A 26,954-nucleotide genomic window follows, 5' to 3' on the forward strand; every position below is an offset into this window, starting at 1 on the left:
ATTAAATACACAGAAATCTCTGTTTTAGCTATTTATTTATTGTCGGATTGCGTTACTTTTTACTTTTAAATTTATGGACATGCAATTCCACAGATCTTTCATTTCATCACTTCCCATGATGGATTGATGGGAGATTTATATGTGTCAATGCCTTCTCATCATTTACTTATTCCAGATCAAGGAACTCTTGTTTACTAATGGCCTTTTTTACACTTTCCCGACAGTTCGTCCTTCGTTTGTCCAGGGGGACACTTGCTCCCACTGGAAGAGGACGAAGGCTGACTAGGCTTGCCTTTCTCTCCCGTTTGGTTGAGCGTGTTGGCCTCGTATGCGGTTGGCGTGAGGGTGTCCAACCCATCGTCGTACAGATTCTCGGAGAATTCCAGGGTACTTCCTACTACGTCGACTTCTGGAAAGAAATCCTGCATCCGCAGCCATTCCGTCGTCAACGGTTTGTCACAAACGGTGGCTTTTTTGGTGCGATGGGACATGTAATATTGATCCCAGGGTCCCGTCATTTTTTGGCAATCAGTCACCCTGTGCATCGTAATAAATATTATGATGGTGATGCACAGCTATTATTACCCCATCAGTGAGTCAGTCAGAGAATATAAAAGTTGAAAGTTATTGCTTATCGTGTGTTACCCAACGCCTTGGTAGGCATACATGACTGCGGAACACTTGATTCCTCCAACCATCAAGTATGCGGCAAAAACGGAGGCGATTTGTTCCAGGAGTGGGTCGATTTTCAGGGTCAGGAGCGTCCTGGTAGATTAGTAAATGGTGAGAAAACATGCATGTGTACAGTTATTTACGCGTCTCGACCTCAATATCCTCTTAGCAGCGTGGACATGCTACCAGCCAAGCATGCAGCAACTATATGGACACATATTCGATACGTACGTGAAGGTAAAATATCCTGGGAGCGCAAAGTCAGCCAACTCTTCGGAGAGTGTGAGCCTTTGCGCCAAGGCCATCAGTCCTCCCGTCAGGTCAGTCGTTCTACACTTGGGTTCGGCCCAACCCGTAGTTTGTAACAAGACAACGAACCTGCGGGTTTATTGTGGATCAGTAATCTTGCATAAAAGCATATGCTAATTAAAAGTGGAAAAGTCATGTTGTACAGGTGGATGGGGGAATGGAGGTGAGAGCGCACAACTTGACGATTGGGAGACAGTCGACGAGTCTCAAGGAGAAGTCGTCCTTCTGTCCCCCTTTCCCTTTCGGCTTGAGAATGGTCGAGTTGTGATTGAATGCTGCGACGGTCGTGGGTGGTGGGTCTAGTGACGAAGCATTGCCGCCGCCTCCTCCTCCTGTTGGTGTCATGGCCCAATACATTACAAAGTTTGCCACGAAATACTTTAGATTTGTTGATACCGGCGACCAAAATGTACGAGGGGTGATCTGCTTTCTCTGCTGGGAGCGCTTTGACCCCATAAAGGGGCAGCAGAAGGCTTAATAAGATTAGGATGCCTCCAGTGCTTCTATTCTTAAATAAACACATTCTAGGATTTTATTATAAATATTTCTCTTCAATGTGGTACAAGTTGCAACTTGCTCAAAATTAATGCCCCAATTCGGGAGAATTATTTTGAACCAACAATGTTTGTTGACTATTCCCTTTTCCGGCAACACAATGAGCTACTACCTTGCTGATTGTGTAATAGTACGGATTACTTATTAGTAAAATGCTGGTACATAACAATGGCAAGTGAAGATATTTGGCAACAATCAAGTACATTTTTTCATCATTACACGATTTATTTATTACACCGACCGACATATTAACACCGACAACCGACAACTGTTGTCATTTCTCCAATAAGTAAGAGCTGTAGAGTTTCATTCTATTTTGACTTTCGGACTCGTCATAGTTGGTAAAGTTGGGCACGAAATTAATCAGGACAATTGCAGAGAAGCCCTCTTCCATCACCGGTTCTTGATATCGTGCCCTGCAAGTATCAATCGAGAGTATATTCTTAGTTGTTACATATGTCATAAGCCTGTAGTGCTTCAGTTATAATGACTTACTTAAAGACATTGTATGCTACGGCAGGTACGGACTGGGATGCGTTTGTCAATTCTCGAAACTGAAGAAACAAAGTAATTTTAGCATGCATGCGTTCATTCAATCAGTTCATTGGGAACAAGTAGTGCGAGTGATAAATTGAGATACCTTATTGTTATGTAATGCGTGGGCGTGATCTACATTCATTTTGAAACATCGAACTGGAACACCATGTTTTTTTGCCAATTTGATATACTCTGCTCTATCTTTTTTGTCAGGGCTAGTGTTGTCCACAACGACCTAGACAGGACAAGCCATAGTTCCAAGTACATACATGAAGTAATAGATCAACACTAGCAAACACACAGAAACTTACACTATCACCATTTTGCAAAGCATTGTCCGTTGTGGAGAGACACTTTTGTGGTGTTTTTAAAGTGTCCCGATTGATATGAACATGTCCCTTTGGAAGAATAGTATTCTTCACAAAAGAACTCTTCCCGGACGCTGGGAATCCGATCATAATAATCATCTGCAAAATAAAATAGTTCAGCCAAGTTCCTGTATTGTTCATGACCTTATTTCTGTCGCATCACTATTATTTCGTGTATGGCACTTTGACATATCTACCTCTTGACCTTTACCAAACTTCACGTGATCGTTGTTTGGACAATTTGCCAAGTATTTTTTCGGTTCAAATGCTGGCGTACTCATCTCCTGGACACGAGTTGAGCTGAGGAAGAATTCTTCTGGGAGTTTAAACGTGATTCCAACGTTGAGTGCAAACAATCTGTCCGACATGGCGTGGTCCTTCTTCCTCCCTGCAGCATCGCCACAATAGAATGAAGTCGTCAAGTTTGGAGTAACTCCACCGTTGTACTCTTGCACAAAAAGGTCCCATCCCCCAGTCAACGGCTTCCTGTACTTATTCTTGTTTGGAGCAACGAAGGCCAAGACGGGAACGCCAACCTGTTTCAAAATTGTCTCAATCTTCTTTTTCATCATGTCCATCTGCTTTTGCTCTTTACATCCTGCTTGATTCGTGAACAGCACAAATTTAAAATCGGGATGATCTAAGAAGAATTTTTGGAGAAACTCGACAATTTGAGGGTATAGAAACTTCCAGTCGTTGGGTCCAGTGGGAAATACTTTTCCGGATTTTGTGGTGATTAGCGTACCGTCCATGTCGAATCCGGCCACCTTTTTGTAGTGGAAATGCATAATCAATTTACAATCCAGCAAACAATACACAATAAACAAAACAACAACCAAATATATGCCTTTGCAATATAATGAATGATGTTATGTAATGTTACAAGGATGTACATTTGGTTTGGCTTCCTTCATTTCGTCCCCCAAGACGTAGACGGCCACCTCGTTGTTACCCTTAACCTCCCACACTCCATTGTTGAGTAGGAGGTCGTCTCTCTTGAACTGATCGGCAGCAGAGTTGCGAGGAAGGAACATTTTTGGAATCTTTTTCTGCGGAGACCCATCGGCCAGACGGGAAGATTCGTCAGTTTCATCACTTTCGAAGCACACTCGATATTTGAGGTCTCCCAATATCACTTCGAGTACGTCTCCATGGACAGCCTTCCCCTTAATCCCCATTCCAATTAGCTTCCCGTTAAGGGCAGAGTGATTTGGTCCGGTCTGACGAAAGTGGACCATTTTTGTAGAATAGTTGGCTGTCAGCTCCACTGCAATCCGACAATGTCGATAAATTATTGAGTTATCAAATGTTGAGTCTAAAACTTACCCTGTCTCTTGGAACATCGTTTTGTAGTAATTTTGGTTTCTGGACCTCGCCCAATGCAGATTTTGTGACCATTTTCAAGGGTTATTGGAGTCAGCGAAGAAGAAGCGTCGATCGGTTTCAAAATACATTTCATGATGATGTTGATGATCTTCTTGACTGCGTTTCAACAAGAGAATGTTTAGTGTTGGCTGATTAATATTGCTGTCCCAGTCCCAACAACTTGTGACTTGTAGTGGATAATAGTCAGTCATTCAAAATGAATCATTTTTTTGCAAACAAGAACATGTGTTCGCCGGTTTATTGCAATAATTCCTGTCTTTCGTATCCCCTCTGTAGTTGAAAATTTGTATGGCCAACGAGAAACCGTACGTGCGAAGAGCGGGTCTGCATTCCGCTAAATCAACTCTTACTTTGTCACAAACAAACTCACCGCATCACAGACGAGTCAGACGACCGACCTGATTTGCATAAGCGTGTCGACCAAGACTCGTCGTCGAAATGGGCGAATATGATCCAACCCTCTTGCCCGATCTGCTCAAGCCGTATTACGACCGTCTCTTCCCCACAGACTTGATGTACCGGTGGCTCAGCTATGGAAGTGGTAAGAACAACTCGTAATCAATATAATAATTTTTGTTTATTTTTTAATAGAAATTATAATGTTGACCCTGTAAACTTTGTACTTTTATCTCCTCCTACAGCCGACTACTTTTCACGACGTGAGTTCTCTTTCACCCTTATGGGAGACGTTTACATCCGCTACCAGTCTTTCGGCAGTAACGAGGAATTTGGCAAAGAATTGAGACGGCGAAATCCCGAAAAAATCGACATTGGCGCAGTGTACACGCAGAAACCGAAATCGAGAGATAGCAGTTCGGGTTTTCAGCCTGTGGAGAAAGAGTAAGTTCAGAACATCCCACGAATGGATCAAGACATTCGGGTGGATGTGAATCATCTCGATTTATAATTGCAATTAGATTTGTAATTATATCATTGCATTTCACAAACAGATTCGTAGTAGATATAGATTTGACGGATTATGATGACGTGCGAACTTGCTGTTCCGGAGCCAAGGTGTGTGAGAAATGTTGGAAATTTTTGGCCATTGCAGTCAAAATTTTGGATGCTGCTTTGAGAGGTATGTAGATTTCGTACTTTACGACGTGTCATGAACAGTTTTTGTCCAAAAGTACTTACTGTAATTTGCTCTGCATTCTACGTACATTGTATATCATGTATGTTTGACATTGTATATCTATTATCTTTAGATGATTTTGGCTTCAAGCACTTGTTGTGGGTGTATTCGGGACGACGAGGGGTTCATTGTTGGATTTCTGACACGATTGCCAGACAGTTAGACAGTCATGGGCGTGGGGCGGTCATTGAATATCTTTCTGTAAGGCTAAAGAAAAACAAAAAACCGACATGAAAATTGTTATTATGATTATTTGCTACGCTATTATATATATTTTAGGTGATAAAAGGCGGTGAAAATCAGGCAAAAAAGGTCAAAATTCCAAACCCTGAAACACTCCATCCATTTCTTCAGTACGTTGTTTCCATTAATGTAAATCAAGTTTGAAGTCATCTTTTTTTCATGAATTTTATCTGGTTGCAGACGCTCAGTTGATATCATCGACGAAATGTTTAAAGAGATTTGTGATGATGATCAAAATATATTTAATACAGAAGCCAATTTTAACATACTTCCACTCGACGTAAAAATGGCAGCTCGTAATCCTGCCTCGAGATATGAGGACGTCTTCAATTACATTAATGATAATGTGAGGCATCCTTTTTTACCAATTGGTTTCTTTGTTAAGTAGAATCTCACACTCTGAATATTATAGAAAAAAGAAAAGAAAACACTTCGCCAACTTCACCCCGAACTTCTATTGCAATTCTGCTACCCACGGCTTGACGTTAACGTGTCTAAAGGAATTAACCATTTGCTCAAATCTCCATTTTGCATCCACCCAAAAACTGGTCAAGTATGCGTTCCATTTGATCCTAAATATGTGGACAAGTTCAAAACCACGGATGTGCCGAGCATAACGTAAGCAGTGTATTTATAAACATCAATAATCTGTTTCAGATAATGTTGCAATCAAAAATTTATAATTTTTCACCATGAACTTTGCAAGTACGATTTTTCACTCAAATAAAATTTAATTTGTGTTACAGTCAACTCATGGATGAAATTGGTGAGCATGATAAAGCCAAAGAAAGTGAGGTGAATGTGTTAACCTGGAAAAAGACAAAGATGGCTCCATACATGAAAATTTTCAATGATTTTATTAAAAAGCTTGAAAAGGATCGTGAAACCAGAGGTTATTATGATTTTGGTTATAAGTTCAAAACCAAGTCGATAATGATTTATTTTGATTTATTTAGACAAGAGTGACAATAACAAGGAACTATTCTAAGAATGCTGCGCACCAAATTTCAGACCATTCGTTTCCTATTGTATTTCATACATAAACATGAGTGAAGTAATTCCGTTGTATTAAATTAAACTAATACTATGTTATAAGTTATGTGCGAGTGTTTATCTTTAAGTGCACTATTCTATATTTCCTCGTTTTCGATGCAAGAAACGTACGTCATTTATTACGTGACTGAACTTATTGGGTTGTAAAAATGAACGGACTTTTGAGTATTGTTGCACTATGTTAAGTACATACACATATGTATGCAGAGAGAGACTATGACACAAACTAACAATAAATAGAGAGACTTTGTACATATGTAAATAAATACGTAATAAAGTACCATCTAGACATTTAAAGTTTAAACTATACTTTTTATACGTATATATCGTTTTTAGGACCAAAACTGGCTTCCGTGGCATATTCCTCGTAATCATCATCACTGGAATAATGGCCATCAGCCTCGCTGCTCTTGCTAAAGTAGCTAATGGACTTCGGAAAGTCCTTGTGGCGCTCACTGTTCAGGCTGGAATCGGACAGCGTTTTCTCGAGGAAGCTCACCGCATCGGGCGTTTGACGGGAGCTGGAGGAGGACCTCGCTGTGGAGGGCAGAGTTCTAGTGCACGCTCCTGATGACGTCTCAATATTGCCCATCGTCACTCGAGCCACCACTCGAGTCGTCCCATCCATCTTGTACGTCGTGTAGTTGGTAAAGGCTCGAGTGCTGCTGCTGCCCTCACCTCCAACATGACAAGTTGTCGAGTCCGCAGAGGACCGTCTGGACAACATTTTGGCACCACCACCACAAGGTTGTTGAGATGATTTGTTATTGCTACTGGTATTGTTACCTCCATTGTAGTAGTAGTGAGAATGGTTGCTGCAGTGGGTGTGGTGGTTGTGATGGTGTGGGTGAGAAAAGTGATGATGCTCACTTAGTCCCTGTTTAGATGGGTAGTATCCATACCCAAATCCAAAACCGTAACCCCCAAAGGACTTTGTCGTCATCAAGTTATCCCACTGCTTTGAACTGCTGCCCTGTCCTCCCGTGTCGGCTGATGTGGAAGGAGTGGACCCTACTTTGGCTTGGTGATGTGTAGACGAAGCATTATTGTGATGATGGTGGTGGTGATGATGACAGCGTCCAGCGTTGCTATTACCACCAGCAACAACAGGAGTGGCGTTGAAATTTGGACCAGGAGTCACTCCGACGACGTACGAAGAGCTAGAGGAGCTGGGTAGGGTGGACAGTTCTCCCCCACTCTGCGCCTTCTTGGCAGGTTGAATCCCAACTATGGATCCTATCGTGGTTGTGGTGGCAGTGACATCACCAGAGTCTGTGGTGTGGAGCTCTTTGGTGCTCTGCGACTTGCGATAACATTCGTAGTAGAGGTCCTTGTTGCGAGACTTTGTGGATCCACCCATGGTTTTAGACTTCTCCTTGCTCTCGTCCAGCAGAGCAAAGGTTTTTGGTTTGGTGGGGCAGAAGCAACAAGAGCTGGAGGAGGGGTCGTTGAAGCATGAGGTCCCCACGAGGTCAACGCTGTGACCATCAAAGGTGCCGAGGAGGATCTCCTTCTCCGTCTTGTTCAACTCGTCCAACTCCCTCATTTTGTCCTGAAGTTTCTTTTGCAGGTGAACATAGCGCATGTGCAGCTCAACCTACATACGTCGCGCCCATTCATAAACACCCGTTTAGATAATTTGGAGTATTCCAATTTGATAGCACTGATCTCTCCCATGGTCGAGGTCACAGAATTATCTATTAATTAATGCATGAGCCTGTACCTTGCGAGCCCGCTCATCCGACACCACAATCATTTTCAGGTTGGTAGGGCATTGTCGTATGAAGGCTACCAGAGACTTGTGCTCCACTCGGGCCATGTTCTGACCGTTTATCGACAAAATGACATCCCCTGTGGACATTTAATCAATTTGCTGTTCAAACGAAGCCGATGCAAGGTTTAACAGGCCCGTGTAATATATTTTTTAAGAGACAGCAGGGTCAGCCCAATTATTGACCCCTGAAAGGCAGCGTAATGGGAAGTGAAATGTCGTACCTTCTCGGAGGCCAGCGTGGAATGCAGCTCCATCCTTCTCCACAGCGTTGACGTAGGTGATGAAATCTGTTTCTCGATTCCCGTGCTTGTAACGCACCCCGTAACTCTGAAACCAGAACAAATCTTCACAATCTTGCCATCACCAGATTAAAATACAGATTCAATTCAGCCTTCTAAACTGCATGCTAAACATCTTGGCAGAGTTGGATGAGCGGAGAACCCGAGGAGGATTTTCCTCAAGATGACGATCCACCAACAACCCAACCACATTATTACTGTCCTCAACTTTAACTGCAACTCCACCAGCTCGATTAATACGACATCCTTTTAGTCGTACACACGCATTGGAATGATGCAGCACGGGTTAGGGATCAAAAATAGACTGTCGCAAATAACTGCGACAGAAGTACACAACTTTGGAGACCGTCGTCTGGAGAAATTGCGCTATTGACGATGAAACGCAAATTGTATTTCAACGATACGCAAAAGGAGCCTGCATAAGTAAATCTACGTACAGATCACAATATTTATTCACTTATGCTTACGTACACCTGCCTTTCCAATCTCTTGTCAGTCAGAGAAAAGAGTTCTGTGGACGAGGAAAGTGAGACGCTTGTCTCATTCTCAGTATTTCTCACTATGACCATTTACTTGATTTACTCACAATATGCATACTCGGACTATGCATAGTCCGAGCTATGGCTTGACGACCTACGAGTCGATCATACTACTGCCAAATGTGCCATTCAGCCTAAATACATAATTTTGGTGTTGTTCTTATCGGGGATTAGCGGTAGGTATGCACTTGCCTGAAGAGTGAATCCATAGGAGCCGTCCCTTTTCTCAATTTTGATCACCCTCCGCTTGGACTCGGACTCTCCAAAAATCCACAATCCCTTCTCCTGCAGATCAACACACACGTTTTCTCTTAGCTTAGGTGACGAAAAACTGTATTCCTTGTTGGAATCACACCTACCTTGACACTCTGAGCAAGTTCGGAAAGACTGTTGGCAGCTGCAGAATTGAAATTCTTGGGTGGGGTCGCCCCATTGGGTGGCGAGAGTGAGGGGGAAGTTGCCATCACAAAGGGCGTCTAAATTACGGTCTGCATGAGGGAATACTTGCAGATCGTGACAGCTCATCTGCTGCCTCTGAAATGAAAAGTGCTTATTTACAATCATATAAAGTACTATTGCAAGTAGTGGTGGCATATGTACAAAGTTTACTATAATGCTTGAGTGTTGTCAACTTTCCCTCTCATGCTCTTTCTCTTCGCTTTACACGTACCTATCCAGGTCTAGTAATTCCTCCATCGCATATTCGATTTTATGGGAGTATGCGTAGCGGTTTGCAAGTACACAGCAGGAGCAGGTGTTAGGGTTTACAATGCAGATTATACTAATTCTGGTGGCGGAAGCAGTGGTTGGCATTGCGTGATCCCAAATATTTAGATTTTTGACCAAACACCATGTGCTGTTTCATTGATATCGGGTGAAAGTCAACACTTTCACCACTTTCCTGCCACACATGCTGCACTGCACACCTGCGGATACCAGCCGAGAAAAGGGGGAGCTCAGCCAACATGCACGCAGAATATATGCAGCTTGGCCTTCCCGTCATTGCTATAGGGGCCCACTTTCTCTTGCCCCTTCGCCTATTCCTCCAACAAAGGATCCACATGTGTGGAGAAAGTTCAGTTGTTCACATTGCGATACTGCCGTCATCCACCGCTTAAATAACTAATCCTAAGACTGGCTATAGTATTCTGCTGGAAATTAGTAGCACTAAAGCTGGGTTGGGAGTTTGCCGATAGTTCAATGACATGCAGACAGAAAATAATATGATTTCCATACCTCCGTCAAGCCGAAGTGATGGACAAGTGCTCAACTCAGCTTAGGGGACGACGGCTGTTGTAAGCTTGTCTCTGTCTCTCTGCGCGAGGGGAAAGTGACGACTTTCTCCAGGCAGTTGTACACCTGACGAATCTCACTTTCTCCCTCCACCAGTGCCTGACAATGAGATAGATCAACAACAATGTGGCTGGCAGTCGCTAGGAAGACAAGGCTCAGCAATGTTAATAATATATAAGAAACGCTGTAGCCTGCTGTAGAAAAAGTATTTAAGCGGAAGTGTAGGCTGTCCTGTGTACTAGAGCGAACGCGTGAAGGCATTATTTGCATCTTCCTGCACTCCTGCTCGACGATCTCCCTTTCTGTTCTTGGCCGAAAACTCTGGAGAAATTCCATTCGGATGGAGTCGACTCATAAAATCAGTTTCACTCTCGCTCTCTACATTCTCCACTGCACTCTGCATTCTGCAAGAAGGCTTGTCGACATGCTATCCAACCCTTTCCCCTTAAGGAGGACAGATATTAATACCAAGAGAACAAGCAAAACTGATGCATTTCCGTCATTCATCCAGTACCACAAAACCAACCCAAACCATAACGGAAATCGCCGGCTAACTATTTATTATGCACGCATATTATTCACGCATGGGATAATTTCATGGAGAATATGTAAATGGATAACGTTTTTGGTTGCATACGTAGACATGAGCGTGGGCACAATTTCTGCACCATTTATTTGTCCACTATTTCCGTTCCTTCACAAAGGACTTGAAGAATGATATTTAGTATGAATCGTAGAGCCGGGGAGTGGAAATTGGTTGGTTCATGGGAAGGAACTACTAATAAGTATTATGCATTCCTCGTAGCAGGTTTGTTGACCATTAGCACGAGACCGGATGGATACGAATGGAAGGAGCACGTTGTTGGAGTAATTGCAGAAGCCAAGGTCGACCTGATAATTACCATACAGCGTCAAATTTCAATGTTGCGGTCATGGCTAGAACTATGTAGCTAGCAGTGGACTATGCGAAACGGTTAAGCAAGGTTGACCAAACAAACCCACGACACATGTTCACATGCCGTCTGCAACAATGCTCGTCGTCGTGTGACTGAGGAACAACTTGTAGCTATGTACTGCATTAACATTTAGTAGTCGTGTCATCATCATGAATCATCTCATTTTCAATAATAATTGTTGTATGTAAATGCGGTTGACTGATACTGAGCTCCTCGAGATTCATATGTACATGAAACAGTTTATGTATTATACTGTATACTCTAGTACAGGTATGATATGATTAGGATGCCACCATAATGAGGAAGGTGGGGTGTGTGGGTGGAGGTGGAGGTGGAGAAGAAGGCAGGATTAATCGCCTTTCAATGCGAGGTGCAAGTCTTTTCGTAGCTATTTTACCACCTCCGAAAAAGGACAGAAACATTTCGTGCGTAGGTATGCACCGTTTAATTCCTTCGAAAGTGAAATCGGATTAGTCGAGTAGATTTAATACGTGTGTTAAATCACAAAAATATAATACCTAAATGCAAATAATGTGAGTGCAAAGTGAGTGAGTGGTGGATAGGAAAGAAAGAAAGAAGATGAAGGAAGAAGGAAGGAAGAACATGGAATCAACTGTCTGCAAAAATCCAGCGTGTAATTTGCGTAGAGAATAAAACAGAATAAAAACGTAGCTTTGATTGAGGTGCATGAGGATGCTGAGTCATTCATGGTACACCCCTTCCTATAATACGAGTGAGCTGGGATGATAATAATAATTTTTTGTTGTAGCGTTACAATATCATCGATCTTATTGTACTTATGTACATATTGTTGAATGTGTATCCACAATATTAGACTCATAAATACACATGTCTCTAATTGAGATTCAATTAATAAGTGACTTCCTACCTACTTCATCGCGGCCTCATACTTCATGACTTATCAGAGCATGTGTTTGTATATGTATACGATAAACCGATTGATATGTTTATTATGTTTGCACTGTTAGTAAGTGAGTTGTCTGATAGCGATTACTGGGAGTTTAGTGAGCTTGGTGTCAATCTGCAGGTTCACGAAATGCATCCCTGTCCTGATTAAATTAATCGGCTCGTATCCATAATATTGTTCATGTAGCCAAACAACCTCTGCACTGTTTTTAAAGACTTGTATCACACATGCAGACAAATCGTGGTGTCGTCTATTCTTGCATCCCACTTTAATTCAGCGTTCTTCAAAAGAATCCCAATCTGGATCTGGACAATTGCCCAATAATCAGAACAGGTCAGCGAGGGAGTCTATTTCGCATATTTCCACTTTGTTTCAGTGCCTAAACACAGTGTCATTGCCAATAAGGGTGCAATTCACGTAGGGAAAGCACTCTTCAGTGAGACTATTCTTGTCAATTTCACTGACGGTGAGACGGTCGGTGAGTGAAAGGATTGAACTAAATAGGAGGTTTTCTCAATGCAATGCGGTGTATATAGTGTGTTATGTACAAATCAACCTTGTTGCAGTGGGTTAGCGTATGACGAGGTTTAGTAGTGGCATTAGGTAGGACGGGAAGAGGGAAATACTATATACACACATCAGCCACTCACTTGGCCACATTTTACTACAGCTCTAGATTTCCTTTATGCTGCTGCCCAGCAGTACTTTTGGTCTTGGTGTTCATTTTGCTAGGGACTTGTTGTAACCACAAGGGCATATTTTTGACATCGGTGTCACGTGTTAATAACATAGTCGCTTATTCTTCAGACGAATATCTTTTATCGGCAGTAGGAAGAATAGATTATACGGTGATTGACTTAAAGTGCACAAGAATGTAAGTTGTTGTTTTGGGCGTATATTTCATTTCGGTGATCACTAACTAATCATAAACCGATAATTTAACCACAAAATATATATTTTGCTATCGATTTAGTTGTAGTTTCGATATCATTCTTTTTACCATGATGGTATAATATACAGATGCTCGAAAAATGTCAAGGCCATCTATTTGTTATTAGCCAAATGTAGTTTGGCTAATAACATAAATCCATATCTATAATCTATTAGGATTTTAAGAATATATAATCTAATATTGCTTTTAATTTTGTAGGAATCTGGAGCTTTACTCTGCACGATTCTGACCTAATTATTAGGACGCGGAACTGACAACCGACACACTTCATGCGATACGATACAGAGTCGGCAAATTGGAGTGTACTTATTATTCTACAGTGTGTGATCAACGAGTATAATTGAATACCTATTAGCAAGCACAATGGTGCCAAAACGTGTAAAATTCTTGACGACGAGAGGAGAAGAGTGACAATGATAACATTGAATAGCATCATTCTTCTGCTGCCACACATATCTACTTCTTGAAGAGATCGAGTGCGGTGACGAGATGGGCCTTTGTCTGTGCAAGGACAGGAGTTCATCATCTGAGACCACGACTTGCTGCGGCTGCACGTCCCTCAACTGCCCCTGTTGCTTCCGGTGGGGCAAGATTCGTGGTGGAGGCAGCCGAGACTCTGCGGCGAACGGTGGTGGCAGAGTTACCAGTGGTCACAACAGGGACACACTTGGGTCGGACCGAACCACCAGCAGTGCAGCCTCTGACCCCAACTTTCTCATCACCCACCTCAGTCCTCCCCTCGTCGACAGCTATGTGCTGGAAACGCTCAAAATACTGAGAACTCTGGTTGGCAAGTATGCTCACAAACACATTAATCAGAACTTATGATTCATAAGTAGTACCAACCAAGCAGAGTTTTGTTGAACATTTATGCATCTGAACGTATTTATTTTTTGTGGCAGTGACGCTGAGGCTCCTTCTTCCATGGTGAAGGTAAGTGTTTGCAATTAGTGGGGGGAGGGAGACAATTATTTTTATACGGTTGTAAAATTAGTATAAGATTGAAAACATTATTTTTTTGCAGCTGCACAGAATAGCGGAACTAGAGGAAGGTTGGCTCATGGTGGTGACGTCCCTGGTGAACAGTATTCCGATGAATGAGTGAGTTATCTGTGTGACAAATTTTGCCTTACCAATCATTATCATTTAATCAAATTCAATTTAACAACTTTCCTAATAGTCCTTTGGGTCCCGCAGTCATTTCTTTGTAAGGGTGTAACTCTAAATTGTGATTTTCATTAAGCACAATCATAATAATTTGTTTAATTATTAAAGGCTCCTGGATGATTGTCCCCTCCCCACAAAGGTATTTTATGTCTCATGAAAGAATAAAGAACTAGACTACTAGTTTGTATTGCATTCAAACATACCGCATGCAACGTCTTCTAACTCCTTTAATAATGTTTCCTCTACCAGGAAAATGCGATGCAACTTAGCAAACATTTACGTCTCTCAAACCACACAAATTATGATGTTCGACAGAAAAGAAACATATGCATTGTGCTGGGATGTTTAGCAGAGAAGTTAGCTGGACAAAACAGCACGATTTTATTAAATGACGAAGTTATGAACTACTTAATATCACAACTGGTAAGTGCATACTCAAGCTAAATAATTAATGTCACCAAGATGAAAAGTAAAAATATTATAATGAATCTCTCTTAATGCACAATTCTAGAATCCGACGGTGAATCCAGCCATCATCTTGTTTGCCATAATTGCCCTTGAAAAGTTTGCTCAAACAAGTAAGACGTATTTCACGGCACTTTTTTATCTAGCTGAAACTGATTAATTATTAATCATGTTTAAATCAACTATGGTTGATATGTATCCTTTGCTCACATTTTTTACTTTTCTAGGCGAGAATAAGACTGTAATAATGAAAAGCATCCAATCCACCTCCGAGAACCCATTACTGAAACTTGAGAGTATGGCAGATTCCGAAATATATGACCAACGACAAGTTGGATTTTGTTCCCAGTGGTCTCTCGACAATATTTGTGAGCCTACATACACTTGAGACATGTTTGATAAAAATAAGAATGCTGCCAAGTCATTCTAGTAAAATACAATTTGAGAGTAATATGTTGCTAATTTCACAGTCATGATTCCAAGCCGACCGTTTGGTTATGAAATGGTGGATAATTCCGGAATAAACGTCATACTCAACAGCTATGATGTTAGCGAGTACTTAAAAATTTCACCCAGTGGATTAGAGGTACCTCGTCTATAAAACCAAAATTGTCCATGCAGCCATCTGTTTATTGTTCAACCATGAATAAGTGTTGATCTATTAGTGTTGTTAACTATGTAAATATTACCATTAAGGCACGGTGTGATGCTTCTTCCTTTGAAAGTGTACGTAGCACCTTTCAAGTGGACTCTGGCACATGGTACTATGAAGTTCTCATAATTACTGAAGGCGTCATGCAGATTGGATGGGCTACAAAAGCTAGCAAATTTCTTAATCATGTATGCACAGCCATCATTCTATTTAGTAATTTTTAACCCAATAATTGTTGGATACATACATTCTTTGTTTTTGCAGGAAGGATATGGAATTGGAGATGACGAATTTTCCGTGGCGTACGATGGATGTCGACAAGTAATGTGGCAAGCAGCACAGAGTGAGCCGATGTCGACACCTTGTTGGAAGCCTGGCGACATTCTGGGAACTTACCTTGACTTGGAGAAATTTGAAATGATATTTTATCTCAATGGGGCCCTCATCAAGATCCACACAGACGTTTTTAAGCATACCAAGTAAGTGCAAACACTTTCCCGTGTTGTTGCATAATCACATACATACTTGAATGTATATCTAAATTAATTATAAATTGACAATTAATATGCAACTTTCAGATCCGGTTTCTTCGCAGCCGGGAGTTTTATGTCATTCCAACAATGTGAATTCAATTTTGGGAGTCGGCCTTTCAAATTTCCTCCGAAAGGGAAACATTTTAAAAACTTTAACCAGTACGCCAAATTGGGAGACGAGTGCCGGGTGGTTCTGCCCAGGTAACAAGAAGATTATCATTCATTCGTGCACCTTTTACTCAAGTGTATTTACCGATTTTAATATGCAATTTAATTCATCCTTCTCCTTGTGTCAGGCACTTGAAAATGGAGTATCTCAGGAAAGTCAGCGTAAAGGAAAATTCCTGCAACCTTTGCTATGATCACATCGCGAATGTGAGGCTTCTCCCTTGTGAACACTGGTAAATGTCCTTTCCCTTGTTGTATATATTGTATATATATCCCTTGTTGTGCCTTCAACATGACAAGTTTTTAATTGTTGTATTTAAATTTCAAACTTTAACGTAATTTATAGCGGGTTTTGTAACACTTGTGCCGACCAGTTGGAAAGCTGCCCCTTGTGTCGAAAAGTCATTGAGAACAAGATCACATTATTCGAAGCTTAAACCCTTATAAAGTGGACTGTGCTGCGTTATGCATCGCTTACCTACTACAACACAACATGAGTTTCTGACAATGCCTCGTATACTCTCGTACGTACCTCGGAGGAGTAGAACAAGAGTACTTAATTAGCCAATTACGAAAATAATGCAAGCATTAAATCAAATTAAAATCGACTACACGAAAAGCCAATAGCCATCCACATATATGTATAATATACCCGTTCTTCTTCTTCATCATCCTCTTCAAGGTGCTAATTGTGATTCCTCCAATAATCTCTAATCCGTGACAGTCTTATATATCAAATTCTATATATGCACATTGAAGATAACCTCCAAAATTATGCCTGTCCCCTGACATGCATCGTGGTCGATGTAAAAAATTGTGATTAGTGAAAATTTGATGGCGTCATCCTGAATCCCTGAATCAAGACGGCAGTCAAGTTTGGAGGAGTCAGTTTGCGGAGGACTATTTAATTAATATTAAACAGCGACAATACGTGCATAGGGTTGTATGCACAATGACAGGACCCTCTTCTATTCTGTAACAGAGAAAGCATATGCTTTGTCCCTTTCTTTATACTTGGTATAGAAAGAAGCAATCAATTATATATGGCGTTGTCGGTGGAAAGATGTTTTATGAAATATATATTATTGCTCCCCGACACGAAATAATTTATTATCGAAATATATGTACAACCATCCTAAAATACGCATCGGTTATTATTATTATTATTATACATAATATATGATACGTCGTTCGACCCGTTGTCGCAGTTATTCTCGTACCTGACTGAATAAATCATCTACTTACTATATGAATATGTAATCATGCGATTATACTTACTACATATTTACCTACAAAACCGAAATGCACCGCAAGGTCGTGCAGCGACTGTATCATGAAATGGATCGTGTGACCAAAATCCAACATGGTTTTTTCATTTGTCTCATTTTTGTAGCGTGCACACTGCAGCCCATGCTTTCCCAATTTCCCATGCATCGTCACAACATTAATTAGTAATTTGCACTTATCGCCGAATAGCACACAAACTCCGCTTTGGAAATCACTAATTACGAGGCATGCTAATAAATAGAGTGAGCCCAGTCGTAGTCAATCATCAATTGAGGAGTGACACATGTGCAAGCTATGCGGTAATATCATAATCTAAGGTAATATGTGTCTTATTATTTGTGGAATCTCTCTATACGAGTGGAAAGCTTGTACATGCATATGAAGGAGGAGGAGGGTGATATAATGAAGAAGATGAAAATCGAGAGATAAAAATAGCCCTCTGTCTCCGCCACCACCACACCAACTTTGATCTGAAATCCTCTCTCCCTCTTCCTCCACTTCCGGACGGACCTCAGCTTCAATTAGCATAACTCTTAAAAAAATACCATGAGAGAGGCACAACAATTTGCATTGCAGTGCATCAACTCCAGCAGATGATGAATTGTTCTGGTGCGACAAGTAGTAGAACAAGTAGGACTCTTTCTCTCCTTGGAGGAAAGGGAGGGAGGGAAATGGAGCTGGAGAAAGTGGGGAAGGAAGAACGTCTCAAGTCTCAACTTCTTGAGACTGAGGAGATTGAGATACGGAAGGAGATATTTTGTGCATGGAATAAAATCTCGCCGTCTCCTCTGAGCTTAGATTCGACCACCAGCACCACCAATCGGGACGCTGCACCACCAACCGCCACTTCTGCTTGAGGATTCTTCTTACGCCTCCAAAAACTACATGTTCCTGCTGCGACTTCCTAACTAAGCCCACCTAAAATACAGTCAGTTCATTCAGTTCGTTAGAAAGCACCGCACCACGTAATATATTCTGCATTGCCACCTTTTTAGCTCATCTCCGCGGTCGTCCGTCACTTGGCCTTTTTTGCAGAGGGAAACTCAATTATTTTTGCCAAAAACTTTTCACTTTTGTTTTGTCTGGAGAGAGAAAGAGCTAACGGAAAGTGGCGGAGGGCTTTGTTGACAATAATTCGCATTATTTTTTAGGTGTCTTTCATTCTGCTAAATTAAACTGTACAATATACATAATATACTTCTCCATGACGTACAACTGGAGGTAAATGTGCTAAAAGGAGAAGTACGACAATAATAAATAAGTCACACAAGGGCCCAGTTTTACTTGTTATAAAATTATTACTACTCTTCACCCAGTGAGACGAGAAGAAGAGGATACGTCGTGTGTTGTTAACTAACTTTGTCTGCTAATTAACTAGAATAAAGTTTAAAGTTAACGTGATCGTGGTCAACGACGACGACGACGACGCGGCCGCTTGTCCTCAGTGGTTTGGTTGGTTGGGTGGTGGTGCTGGTGAAAGAAGACGAGAAAAAAGAGTCAAGAAACAAGTCAATTAATGGGTAGGTAATTAGTTTATATTTAATTAATTTCCCGTGTAAAATTACCTCGACTCGGAAATACAACAAGTGTATAGGACTTGAAAGGCAAGTTGCTGCTTGGTTATTTCATTAGCTTTTAGTTAGCATTCGATGTCAGTAGACGATGATGTAGGATGCAATTAAAGGAAATGTGCCCAGGAGTAGATTTTGAGAAACCGGACCCCATAATGCATTGCTGATAATGCAATATTATGAAAATGAGAGGGGCCAAGTACACGACTGAGAGAAAGTCTGATGCAAGAGAAAGAGGGGGAACATGTTGAGAAAATTCAATTATAAACTAATAACTTGTGGGGTTTGGCGGATGGGTGTACGTATTGTGCAATTAGTTTGCTGATCGTGTGCTTTGGTTATAAACTTTCAGATGGGTTTGGCGTCTGTGATGGTGGGGGTGGGGACGAGGGTCAGCTGGATACCGAGGAATATGGCTATCTTCTCGCCAAACTGAAGGATAAATCCATGTCGGGCGCTGTGTTTGAAAGGTAGGACCAAAGATATCCTTGATATCATAATTATTTTTATTTATTTTTGTTCTCCATAAATACCACATGGGGGAAGAGAGAGAGAGAGAGATTGTCGATGGTTGCATCCGTCCGATGTTTCATTCATTGTAAGTGAGTGAGGTAGTGGTGGTGAATATGTCGAAGGAAAAATATTACGTACTTGAATCTCTCTCATTCAGATGCCGACTGAATGAAGCTCTGGTGGTGGAAGGAATTTGTTTGGAGTGTTGTAAATATTCATCAGTAGTTTCATCCATCCATACGCTATTTAGCTTTAGCCACTTGTCTCGCAGCTTTTCTCCCCAACTAACTAACTAACTATAATCATGCACTACTTAATGATGACTCTGTTGCTGTTGCTCAAGTCTTCTGGTGGGGTTTGTGATGTGACCATGGTTCGCGCATCACCAGTATTGAGTTGCTTCTCTGTTGTTTAATCATTTTGGTTAACTAGTTAACTACGTAAATAACTTGATCCTCCTTCGTCGTTGTCGTTGTCGTTGTCGTCGTCGGTGGTTCTCTTTCGAGAGCCCATTGTGAATGAAGGAGGAGGAGAGAAGAGGATCACATTCAATTCATATCGAGTGAGCAGTACATTACACAAGTAAATTGCTCGTACATACATGGGTATTGATAATACCAAGAAGATCAACAAAAGGCAACAGTAGTGGTTGTGCCAGGCGTAGTACAAGACCTAGTGGGCATTCTTCTTCATACTCGTTCTTGGGATCGCATCACACACAAGTTGTTGAAGAAGGTTTTGCAGGCACCATTGTGCGATCTGGTCCAGTGAAGACGCTACTCGACGTAACGTAACAGTGGTGGTGGCGGTGGTTAGTTTGGCATCATCGTACTGTAGTCGTCCAAGACAGCAAGATTAAGACCAAGACATAATATGCAATCCTCCCCTCGCGTCCTGCTCTGAAGCCTCTTGGATAGAATTCTAGTCTTGAAGGTGGTTGGCTTATTTTTTAAGCATCACGCTACGAGTCTCTGCAACACATACACAACCAGTTCCCGCCGCCGTCGTCGTCGTCCTCGTCGTATGGACCTACTTATGCAGAGTCCGAGTACATAACTTGATGGTGATACTACTACGATACTGCCTCTGACAGTATCTTGTATGCGCTGTCTGTGTTTTTTATGCCCTGTTTGCTGCAACATGTATTGTATATTGATGCTCTTGGCACCGCATTATTATTCCTTCTTCTTCTGCCGAGCTGTATTACGTATGCAGTACTGCCATTACATTCATTGGTTGGAGGACCGATAATACTGCTCCCTGGCGTGGTTTTCTTCATCATTGTCATCATCCCTGCAAGAGGGTTGATGTCACTCCTCCCTGAAACTAAACGCGAGACACAGATCGTTGGCCGACGACGATGAGGCAGTAAAAAACTAGGAATACTACGACTTATTATTGTACTTCTGTCTGATACTAGGAAAGTGTTGTGCGAGAAGAATAAGAAGAGGGTGGTTTGAGGGAGGTATGCAATATGCATCGTAGGCTGGCTTGCTTCTGTTCTGTTGGCACAGGTGTTGTGTTTTCGAGGTTTTCGAATACTTGTTGGCTTACCAAATAATATATGTATATACGACCCAGGAGTTGTTGGAGTCAGTTATTTAATTGTGCTCGTCAGAGATAAAATGCGATGCTTTGTAGAATAGTAATCGAGTTGAAAGTACTTTTTTGCAACAACAACAAACTAGGATAGGATACGGTATGCTGCAATAAAAGTGTGACAGTCAACTGGCGAATCTCGCAGCCATGGTTGTGGTGCAGTGGTTTGACTTGGCGTGGGAAGTGAGAGAGAGCAACGTAGTAAAACGCAATCGAGTGGATAGTAGTAGTAGTGTAGTAGTAAGTAGTAGTGCGTGCTCTTCTCTGTATGACTCAGTGCATTATCATCATCCGCTTTTGTGAATGAACTCGTCGAACAGTGATTCAAAACATGGTGTGGTGGTTGCTAGATAGCAGCGAGTTCTTATTGTAAATTCAAGTGCAATGATAACAGTGCTCCGTGCTGATAATCCTTGTGATCATATCCATTATCAGTATCAACCCATTGGGCGTGGGCAGTGCTCATTGATAATGAGATTCATTCAGACAAACATACACGATTTGCGATTACGATTTCCATTTGTTTGGAAGGCTTGCGATGCTCAAATTATCGGCAACTTGGGGAGTTGAGAAGAGAGCGTAACCTGCAAAATGTTAACATTCACCTTGTCGAGTCTCGTACAGAAACTGGAATTGCTTTCACCTAGATTCCGTTCCACATTCGAAATAATTATGAAAACCCCTTTAGTCCCTGACTAATTGTAAGAATCAGGTTAGATTGGCGAGGAGGGTATAGGAGACAAGTTGATGCCAATCAGTGGTAAATTGAATAATTGGATGAAAGAAGCCGCAGCAGAGAAAGCTGCAAAAAATGTTGTGCAATTGAGACTGGCTCATCATTTCTCTGGACCGGATGGATGATGTCGAGCAGCCGTAAATTAGCTCGGCACAGGAAGTGCCACCATCATCGGATTCGGTAGCCTGGCTGGCTTCTTGGCATGCTTTGTCTTCTTTCCTTCTCGGAATGGGAATGGGGGAGGAATGGAATGTTTATGGAGTGAGTAATGCTACCTTTATCATCCAGAAGGGGGTGAGTGTCCACAATAAACTCATCTAATTACCTCACGAGCATGAGTCATCGTAGTGGTAGTGACTGGGTTTCGATATACATTCCACCCTGTTGACCAATCGTTAAATCTAAACAATTTTAATATCAATCCGACACCTTTTAGTTGGTTTCTCCTCATGAATATTCACTCAGCCACACCTGATGGAGGAGGTACATGGCAGGGCACCAGTGTTTTTTTTAGTTGTCATTCATCAATTTGAGAACAAACTGAAACTGACTGCTTTTTGTTGCTACAAAGTGGCATTCCTGCTTCCTCACCTCATCCATCCCAATTGCATATGGTTAAACTTTTCATTCATACTTCAGTTGTAGGTAGAGGTTTAGTGTCGAGGTTATGGATAACAAACCCGTCACATGGTGAATTCAGTATTCGTTCTACTTTTATTACTTTGATTGATCCTCCATGACGCTGTTGTAATGTTTTGTTTTTGTATAATAGCATGTGCATCATGCGTGCGATAATTGTTATTAATTCATCTTGTAAATGTGGCATGGAGCTAAAGCTGATAAGTTTGCAAAATTGAAGCATGCCGTCGGAAATTATATAAATTGTTCGCATCATTGCTCATACGCTCGAGATTTCGGTTATCGGATTAGTCGGCTATAAAGGAAGTTGTGAGAGGGGTTTCAGAGAGAAGAAAGACGATGAGAATATGAAGGAGGGTGGGTTGAGGTGCAGTAAAAGCTAGCGAGAAGGAAGATCGTCTTAGGGTTAGCTCCTTTCCAAGATTGGAATGTGGTTTTGCTGAGCATATTTGAGTAGCATCCTTTCCTCCTGGCTGTGTTAACGGGAAGAACATTACTTCTGCAGGCAGTCCTACCCTCATCGTCACTGCACTGCAGTACACAGGGGCCGCCGAATTTTGGGGTAATGCTCCCTAAAAATTATGCAACTTTAACAAAACTAACATATCCCTCCCATTACGTCATGACTTTAATGCCCCACAGCTTCCGCGGCCTATGGTACTTAACACCATGGTACAAGTGAAAAGCAAAGTCTATTTACATATGCATGTAGTCCAATGATTCCACTTTTCTCCGATCCGGCCAAATTAATTGGACAAATTAGACATATGTTAATGTAGCACTCACATAATGTTGATAAATTCTATTCGGTTGCAAGGAATGGCTTGGGATTTTTTTAAACTGCAATTTTTCTCCTTTTTGAACATTGTCTGTAACAGCGACTGAGGTTCGACGTTTTTTGTGTAGAAACCGTTCCCGTTATTATTTCGTTCTCTCAGCTTTTTATGTGGTGGTTGGGCTATGTGGTTGGTATTGGTGTGTGCTTTGCTGGTTATTACATATTACACAACTCTATTTCGTATATGGGTAAATATACAAACAGCGTCAGAGGAAGATTAGATTATAATAATAAGATCCCTTTTCCTGTCCTTGAGAGAGAACTTTTTTCTCACGCTCTTCAACCCTGCGTTCGTTATCCTATTCTTCATACGTATGACTTTTCAGATGTGAACTATACATAAAGTGAGTGAGTTATGTACTGTGCGGGTGGAGCTTAAACCTACGGCCTCCTGAAGTACCTTGTGCTGAGACTAGGGTTTCTCGTGAGTTTAACTCCATCCGCACAGTACATAACTTACTCACTTTATGTATAGAGTTGGTTTCACCCAAAGTTGCCTTACTTGCAAAGCTACAGGTAATCGGGGAAGAAAGAGATTCCTACGAAGCGAATCCCACACCCATTCCTTCACATAATAATTCCTTGTCGCCGGCGTTCACTCTTTCTTTCCAGAGGAAATGGGCAAATGGTGTCATGTGTGTAAACAAATAGAAGGGAGCGAGTGTTGAACTCGAAAGGTGGATTAGGTGGAATCAGACAGGTGGTTGTTGGTTAGTATAGAATTTTGAATACGAGTTGCATGAATAATACCACCATTCATTCTCTTACTTGGAACCCTACCTCCTCACAGAATTGTCCGACCTATGAAATTCCGTTCCATTGTTGAGCGTTACATACACAATGCGCATCATGTTTCGTGTAAACTATGCATCGGAGAGAGATACGCAAGTCGGTGGTTGTTGTTAAATATGAAGGGGAATTCAGATGGACTACTATGTAGTGCTTCTTGTAGAACATAGAATTTTGGTTAATTTTCAAATTGAGTTGACTTTCCCCTTGCTGCTGCTGAATAGTGTTAAACAACATTTGAGAAGGAAATCGTTTTTGCTCGAGAGCCGTGTGCTATACCTTTAGATGTACAATACATGTGCACTTTTAGAGGATGCCGAGGATGGGGTCAGATATATATGTAAGGATGTTGGTTTATTCTACTAGCTGCACTTTTCCAACTTCTCCTCAATTGCTGGATGGATTTCGACATGGGGTTGGTTGGTGAGTTGGGTGTTGTTGGAGGGAATGAGCGAGGGGGACCACCAAAATGGCTCCGGAGCAGCATTCCAGTTTTAACAGGACTGAAGAAGGGCGTACTACAGATGCGAGGAAGGCGGCTCTCACATTAAAGATGCAATGTTGTTACTTTGGGCCTTATAGATGGTAGGGAGGGAAAGGGCGAGAAGGATGATGATGCAATGAACTATGCTGTTCTCGTTCGTTTGGTGCCTGATCCACTTGAAGGAATAAGTCTCTCTCGAAACCATTTTACTCCCTGTAACAACTAGGGCTTGCCATACGTACGCATTCCAAGTCATCTGCTGCTTTATTAGGCCGTTCGGTTGGGTCCATGTAAATATGTGATCCTTCTGCTTCCTCCCTTCTACCCGTTTGATCTTGCTGTTCATTGGTGCATTCAGTACATTGCTCTGGTCCACCTTGTGGTGGTCGATTCATGAGAGGAGATCCCATGCCTTCATAGTTTGACCCAAAATACTTTTTGTAACACAAATGCCTGAATTCATGCGACAAATGCTGGTTGTGTATATTATTATGGCGAGATTCCAAGTCTAGTTACTGGTCAATCCATAAACAACGAACCTTACCTTACAATTAGATTTCTTAGCAGAGCAAATAACGTCCCGGTCAAGTGATTCATCGAGACATGACACAATATTACTAGTTAAAATGGGTTGGTAAATATGCAAAAATTTGTATTTGTTGCAGAAAATCAGCAGCACAAGATTTGCTGGAAGCCTTTCGTCAAACCTCCACCACGGATGAGGATGTATCATGCCTAATCGACATCATTAACAAACTTGCAGTTGACACAGGTAAGGAATCTTCTGAATCCATTAGTATCGCTCACTCCCCATCTAAAGTGGCATGTCGAACGAACCCACGAATACATACACTCGTACTTGTGTCATCCATATATTCATGTATCGTCGTGTGCCTGCTGACCACACTACTACGTGGTGTCATTAGTAAATATACATAAACAGTGTAGGATGAAATGGAACGAAATGGAAACAGTAATGGTGACGGGCCGTAAGCGTGTCTCTGTTCGTGTGCCATACTCTTCTTGATTGTCACGTCGTCTCGACCAGTAACATAACAATGAGAGTAATGGACTCGACCACTGAAACAGTTTGCAGCTGCTACAGTTGTTTTGACTTGTACAAATTTGGCTTGGCCCTTCTACAAGCACAATGAGTCAACCAAATAAATGGCTTATGGATGGAATATCTCAACAACTACTCGTCCATGACGAGTTTTTTTCGGGGAAAAGCATTTGGTTTGTGCTCTCGTGTCGTGTGCCATCAGTGTCATTTGTTGCATTACCACCGGTTCGTTGGTTGGTCGGCTTTGTCTCTTCTTTCTTCACAATTTGGAAAACGATGACTGGTGTCCAAAAATCTTCTTTTTTGGCGACAAAGTCCACCAACCAGTAGTCTTGTCTGGTCTTTGGACGCGTGGGCTGTCATACTATGTTTTGCTTTGCTTGCTGTCTTCATGCAGTGACGAAGTGGACATGTGTATATCTCCAATTTGTTGACACGTGACTAACTTTCAATTATCTGATACACCCAGACAAAACTGACGGAAGGAACAGATGAGATAATTCTGCTGCCGACTGACGTATCCAGTTTGCATTGTGTATTTGCATATTATTGAAACGTGATCAAGTATGACCCTGTAACATCAACAGGAAATTAAAGGACGTTTACAAAACACATGGTGGCATTTCTTTCTAATAATTAAACGCTTTTCAGTTGTGGATGGTTTCTCGAGCTCGGTTTCTTTGGTTTATGCGATGCTGCCTGGCACGAGGAAGGAAAATTAAATTAGAAAATAAGAGGGGACAGACTGTAATGACCGTGTTGGAGAATTGTCTAGTGTAAATTAGTTACAAATTACCTTGTGCAGCGGGAAGATTGGCAGATGACACACACAATATAGTTACGTAAGCTTGGTAGAAGAACCGGGGAGGAGGGGGGACAATTGCACACACACTGTGGTCGCCAGTTGCTCCATTTTTCTTTAATACTTTTGTAGCCAACATCACACATTTTTGGGATCAAAACTTTGCAGTAGTTTATCATTAAACAATTACGAGAAAGGGAGCTTGCTGACATTTATTTTTTACGTAGGGAGAAAGAACGGGGGGATAGAAGTGCAGTGTGGGTGAATCCACCACTTTTTGAATTTACTACATAGCAGCGTCATGATCATTAACATCATCAACGTCTGGTCGACTTGTGGCGTAGACTCGCGATGATTGACATGGATGTGTCCATTTCCTGTGTTCCCAGCATTTTGGTTGCAGTTGGCTTGACTGTTTAGTTGCTATTAGGTTGTGGCAGAGAGTTTCAGAAACAAAACTGACTGCTCCCCATTTTCACGGTCCTATGGGAAAGTCAGCACCGGACCTCTCTTAAGCTCCTCGTCCCCTCTGCAACATGCCAAATTTTAATGTCTTTTCTTTCATAATCTCTTGATCATACTGACAGTCTGGAGGAAAAGGTGGCAGGCAGATGATGAGAATCTCTCGTGATCTTGGTGGATACTATGT

General features: G+C 41.7%; 6 protein-coding genes across 11 annotated transcripts in view; 3 read left to right on the plus strand and 3 right to left on the minus strand.

Moving 5' to 3' along the window:
* Positions 1–139: 139 nt before the first annotated feature.
* On the minus strand, positions 140–1,600 carry LOC118437647. The gene is made up of 2 exons (XM_035856835.1): positions 646–1,600; positions 140–537 (listed from the first exon to the last, which is right to left on the minus strand). Exons 1-2 carry the CDS (start codon positions 696–698, stop codon positions 195–197), a joined length of 396 nt encoding a protein of 131 aa, XP_035712728.1. The 5' UTR covers positions 699–1,600; the 3' UTR covers positions 140–194.
* A 136-nt stretch (positions 1,601–1,736) lies between these two features.
* On the minus strand, positions 1,737–4,103 carry LOC110855993 (uncharacterized protein F21D5.5). Its single transcript, XM_022104433.2, has 7 exons — positions 3,768–4,103; positions 3,335–3,708; positions 2,639–3,208; positions 2,385–2,540; positions 2,177–2,308; positions 2,032–2,090; positions 1,737–1,952 (listed from the first exon to the last, which is right to left on the minus strand). Exons 1-7 carry the CDS (start codon positions 3,898–3,900, stop codon positions 1,811–1,813), a joined length of 1,566 nt encoding a protein of 521 aa, XP_021960125.1. The 5' UTR covers positions 3,901–4,103; the 3' UTR covers positions 1,737–1,810.
* Positions 4,104–4,178: 75 nt separating this feature from the next.
* Positions 4,179–6,565, plus strand: LOC110855871 (DNA primase small subunit). Its single transcript, XM_022104265.2, has 9 exons — positions 4,179–4,368; positions 4,469–4,667; positions 4,778–4,905; positions 5,036–5,163; positions 5,242–5,315; positions 5,386–5,551; positions 5,618–5,823; positions 5,952–6,097; positions 6,162–6,565. Exons 1-9 carry the CDS (start codon positions 4,266–4,268, stop codon positions 6,191–6,193), a joined length of 1,182 nt encoding a protein of 393 aa, XP_021959957.1. The 5' UTR covers positions 4,179–4,265; the 3' UTR covers positions 6,194–6,565.
* LOC110855855 (protein bunched, class 2/F/G isoform) lies at positions 6,139–10,435 on the minus strand. Of its 3 annotated transcripts, none has more exons than XM_035856827.1 (6): positions 10,107–10,435; positions 9,230–9,404; positions 9,063–9,155; positions 8,254–8,359; positions 7,982–8,109; positions 6,238–7,855 (listed from the first exon to the last, which is right to left on the minus strand). In XM_035856827.1, exons 2-6 carry the CDS (start codon positions 9,332–9,334, stop codon positions 6,572–6,574), a joined length of 1,716 nt encoding a protein of 571 aa, XP_035712720.1. In that variant the 5' UTR covers positions 9,335–9,404; positions 10,107–10,435; the 3' UTR covers positions 6,238–6,571. The 3 variants fall into 3 exon arrangements, with proteins under 3 accessions (XP_035712722.1, XP_035712720.1, XP_035712721.1); XM_035856828.1 differs by lacking the exon at positions 10,107–10,435 and adding an exon at positions 9,541–9,810; XM_035856829.1 differs by lacking the exons at positions 9,063–9,155; positions 9,230–9,404 and having other exon boundaries at positions 6,139–7,855; positions 10,107–10,433.
* A 1,830-nt stretch (positions 10,436–12,265) lies between these two features.
* Positions 12,266–17,244, plus strand: LOC110855943 (RING finger and SPRY domain-containing protein 1). Of its 3 annotated transcripts, none has more exons than XM_035856831.1 (15): positions 12,266–12,380; positions 13,198–13,793; positions 13,902–13,932; positions 14,024–14,100; positions 14,180–14,206; positions 14,275–14,305; positions 14,416–14,589; positions 14,678–14,744; positions 14,859–14,999; positions 15,102–15,217; positions 15,328–15,471; positions 15,548–15,762; positions 15,862–16,017; positions 16,113–16,217; positions 16,331–17,244. In XM_035856831.1, exons 2-15 carry the CDS (start codon positions 13,489–13,491, stop codon positions 16,419–16,421), a joined length of 1,680 nt encoding a protein of 559 aa, XP_035712724.1. In that variant the 5' UTR covers positions 12,266–12,380; positions 13,198–13,488; the 3' UTR covers positions 16,422–17,244. The 3 variants fall into 3 exon arrangements, with proteins under 3 accessions (XP_035712724.1, XP_021960066.1, XP_035712723.1); XM_022104374.2 differs by lacking the exon at positions 12,266–12,380 and adding an exon at positions 12,671–12,921; XM_035856830.1 differs by lacking the exon at positions 12,266–12,380 and adding an exon at positions 12,923–13,054.
* Positions 17,245–18,193: 949 nt separating this feature from the next.
* LOC110855799 (serine/threonine-protein phosphatase 4 regulatory subunit 1) overlaps positions 18,194–26,954 on the plus strand; it is a 28,444-nt gene continuing 19,683 nt past the window's right edge. The window contains exons 1-3 of one of the 2 annotated variants that reach the window (XM_022104183.2): positions 18,194–18,791; positions 19,195–19,312; positions 25,106–25,212. In XM_022104183.2, the coding sequence (XP_021959875.1) occupies positions 18,788–18,791; positions 19,195–19,312; positions 25,106–25,212 (229 nt within the window). In that variant the 5' untranslated portion in view covers positions 18,194–18,787. Of the gene's footprint in view, positions 18,792–19,194; positions 19,313–21,943; positions 21,985–25,105; positions 25,213–26,954 lie in introns of those variants that run through there. The other variant, XM_035856824.1, reaches the window with a different exon arrangement.

The sequence above is a fragment of the Folsomia candida genome, unplaced genomic scaffold (assembly GCF_002217175.1).
Source record: "Folsomia candida strain VU population unplaced genomic scaffold, ASM221717v1 Fcan01_Sc014, whole genome shotgun sequence".
Classification (NCBI taxonomy): Eukaryota; Metazoa; Arthropoda; class Collembola; order Entomobryomorpha; family Isotomidae; genus Folsomia; species Folsomia candida.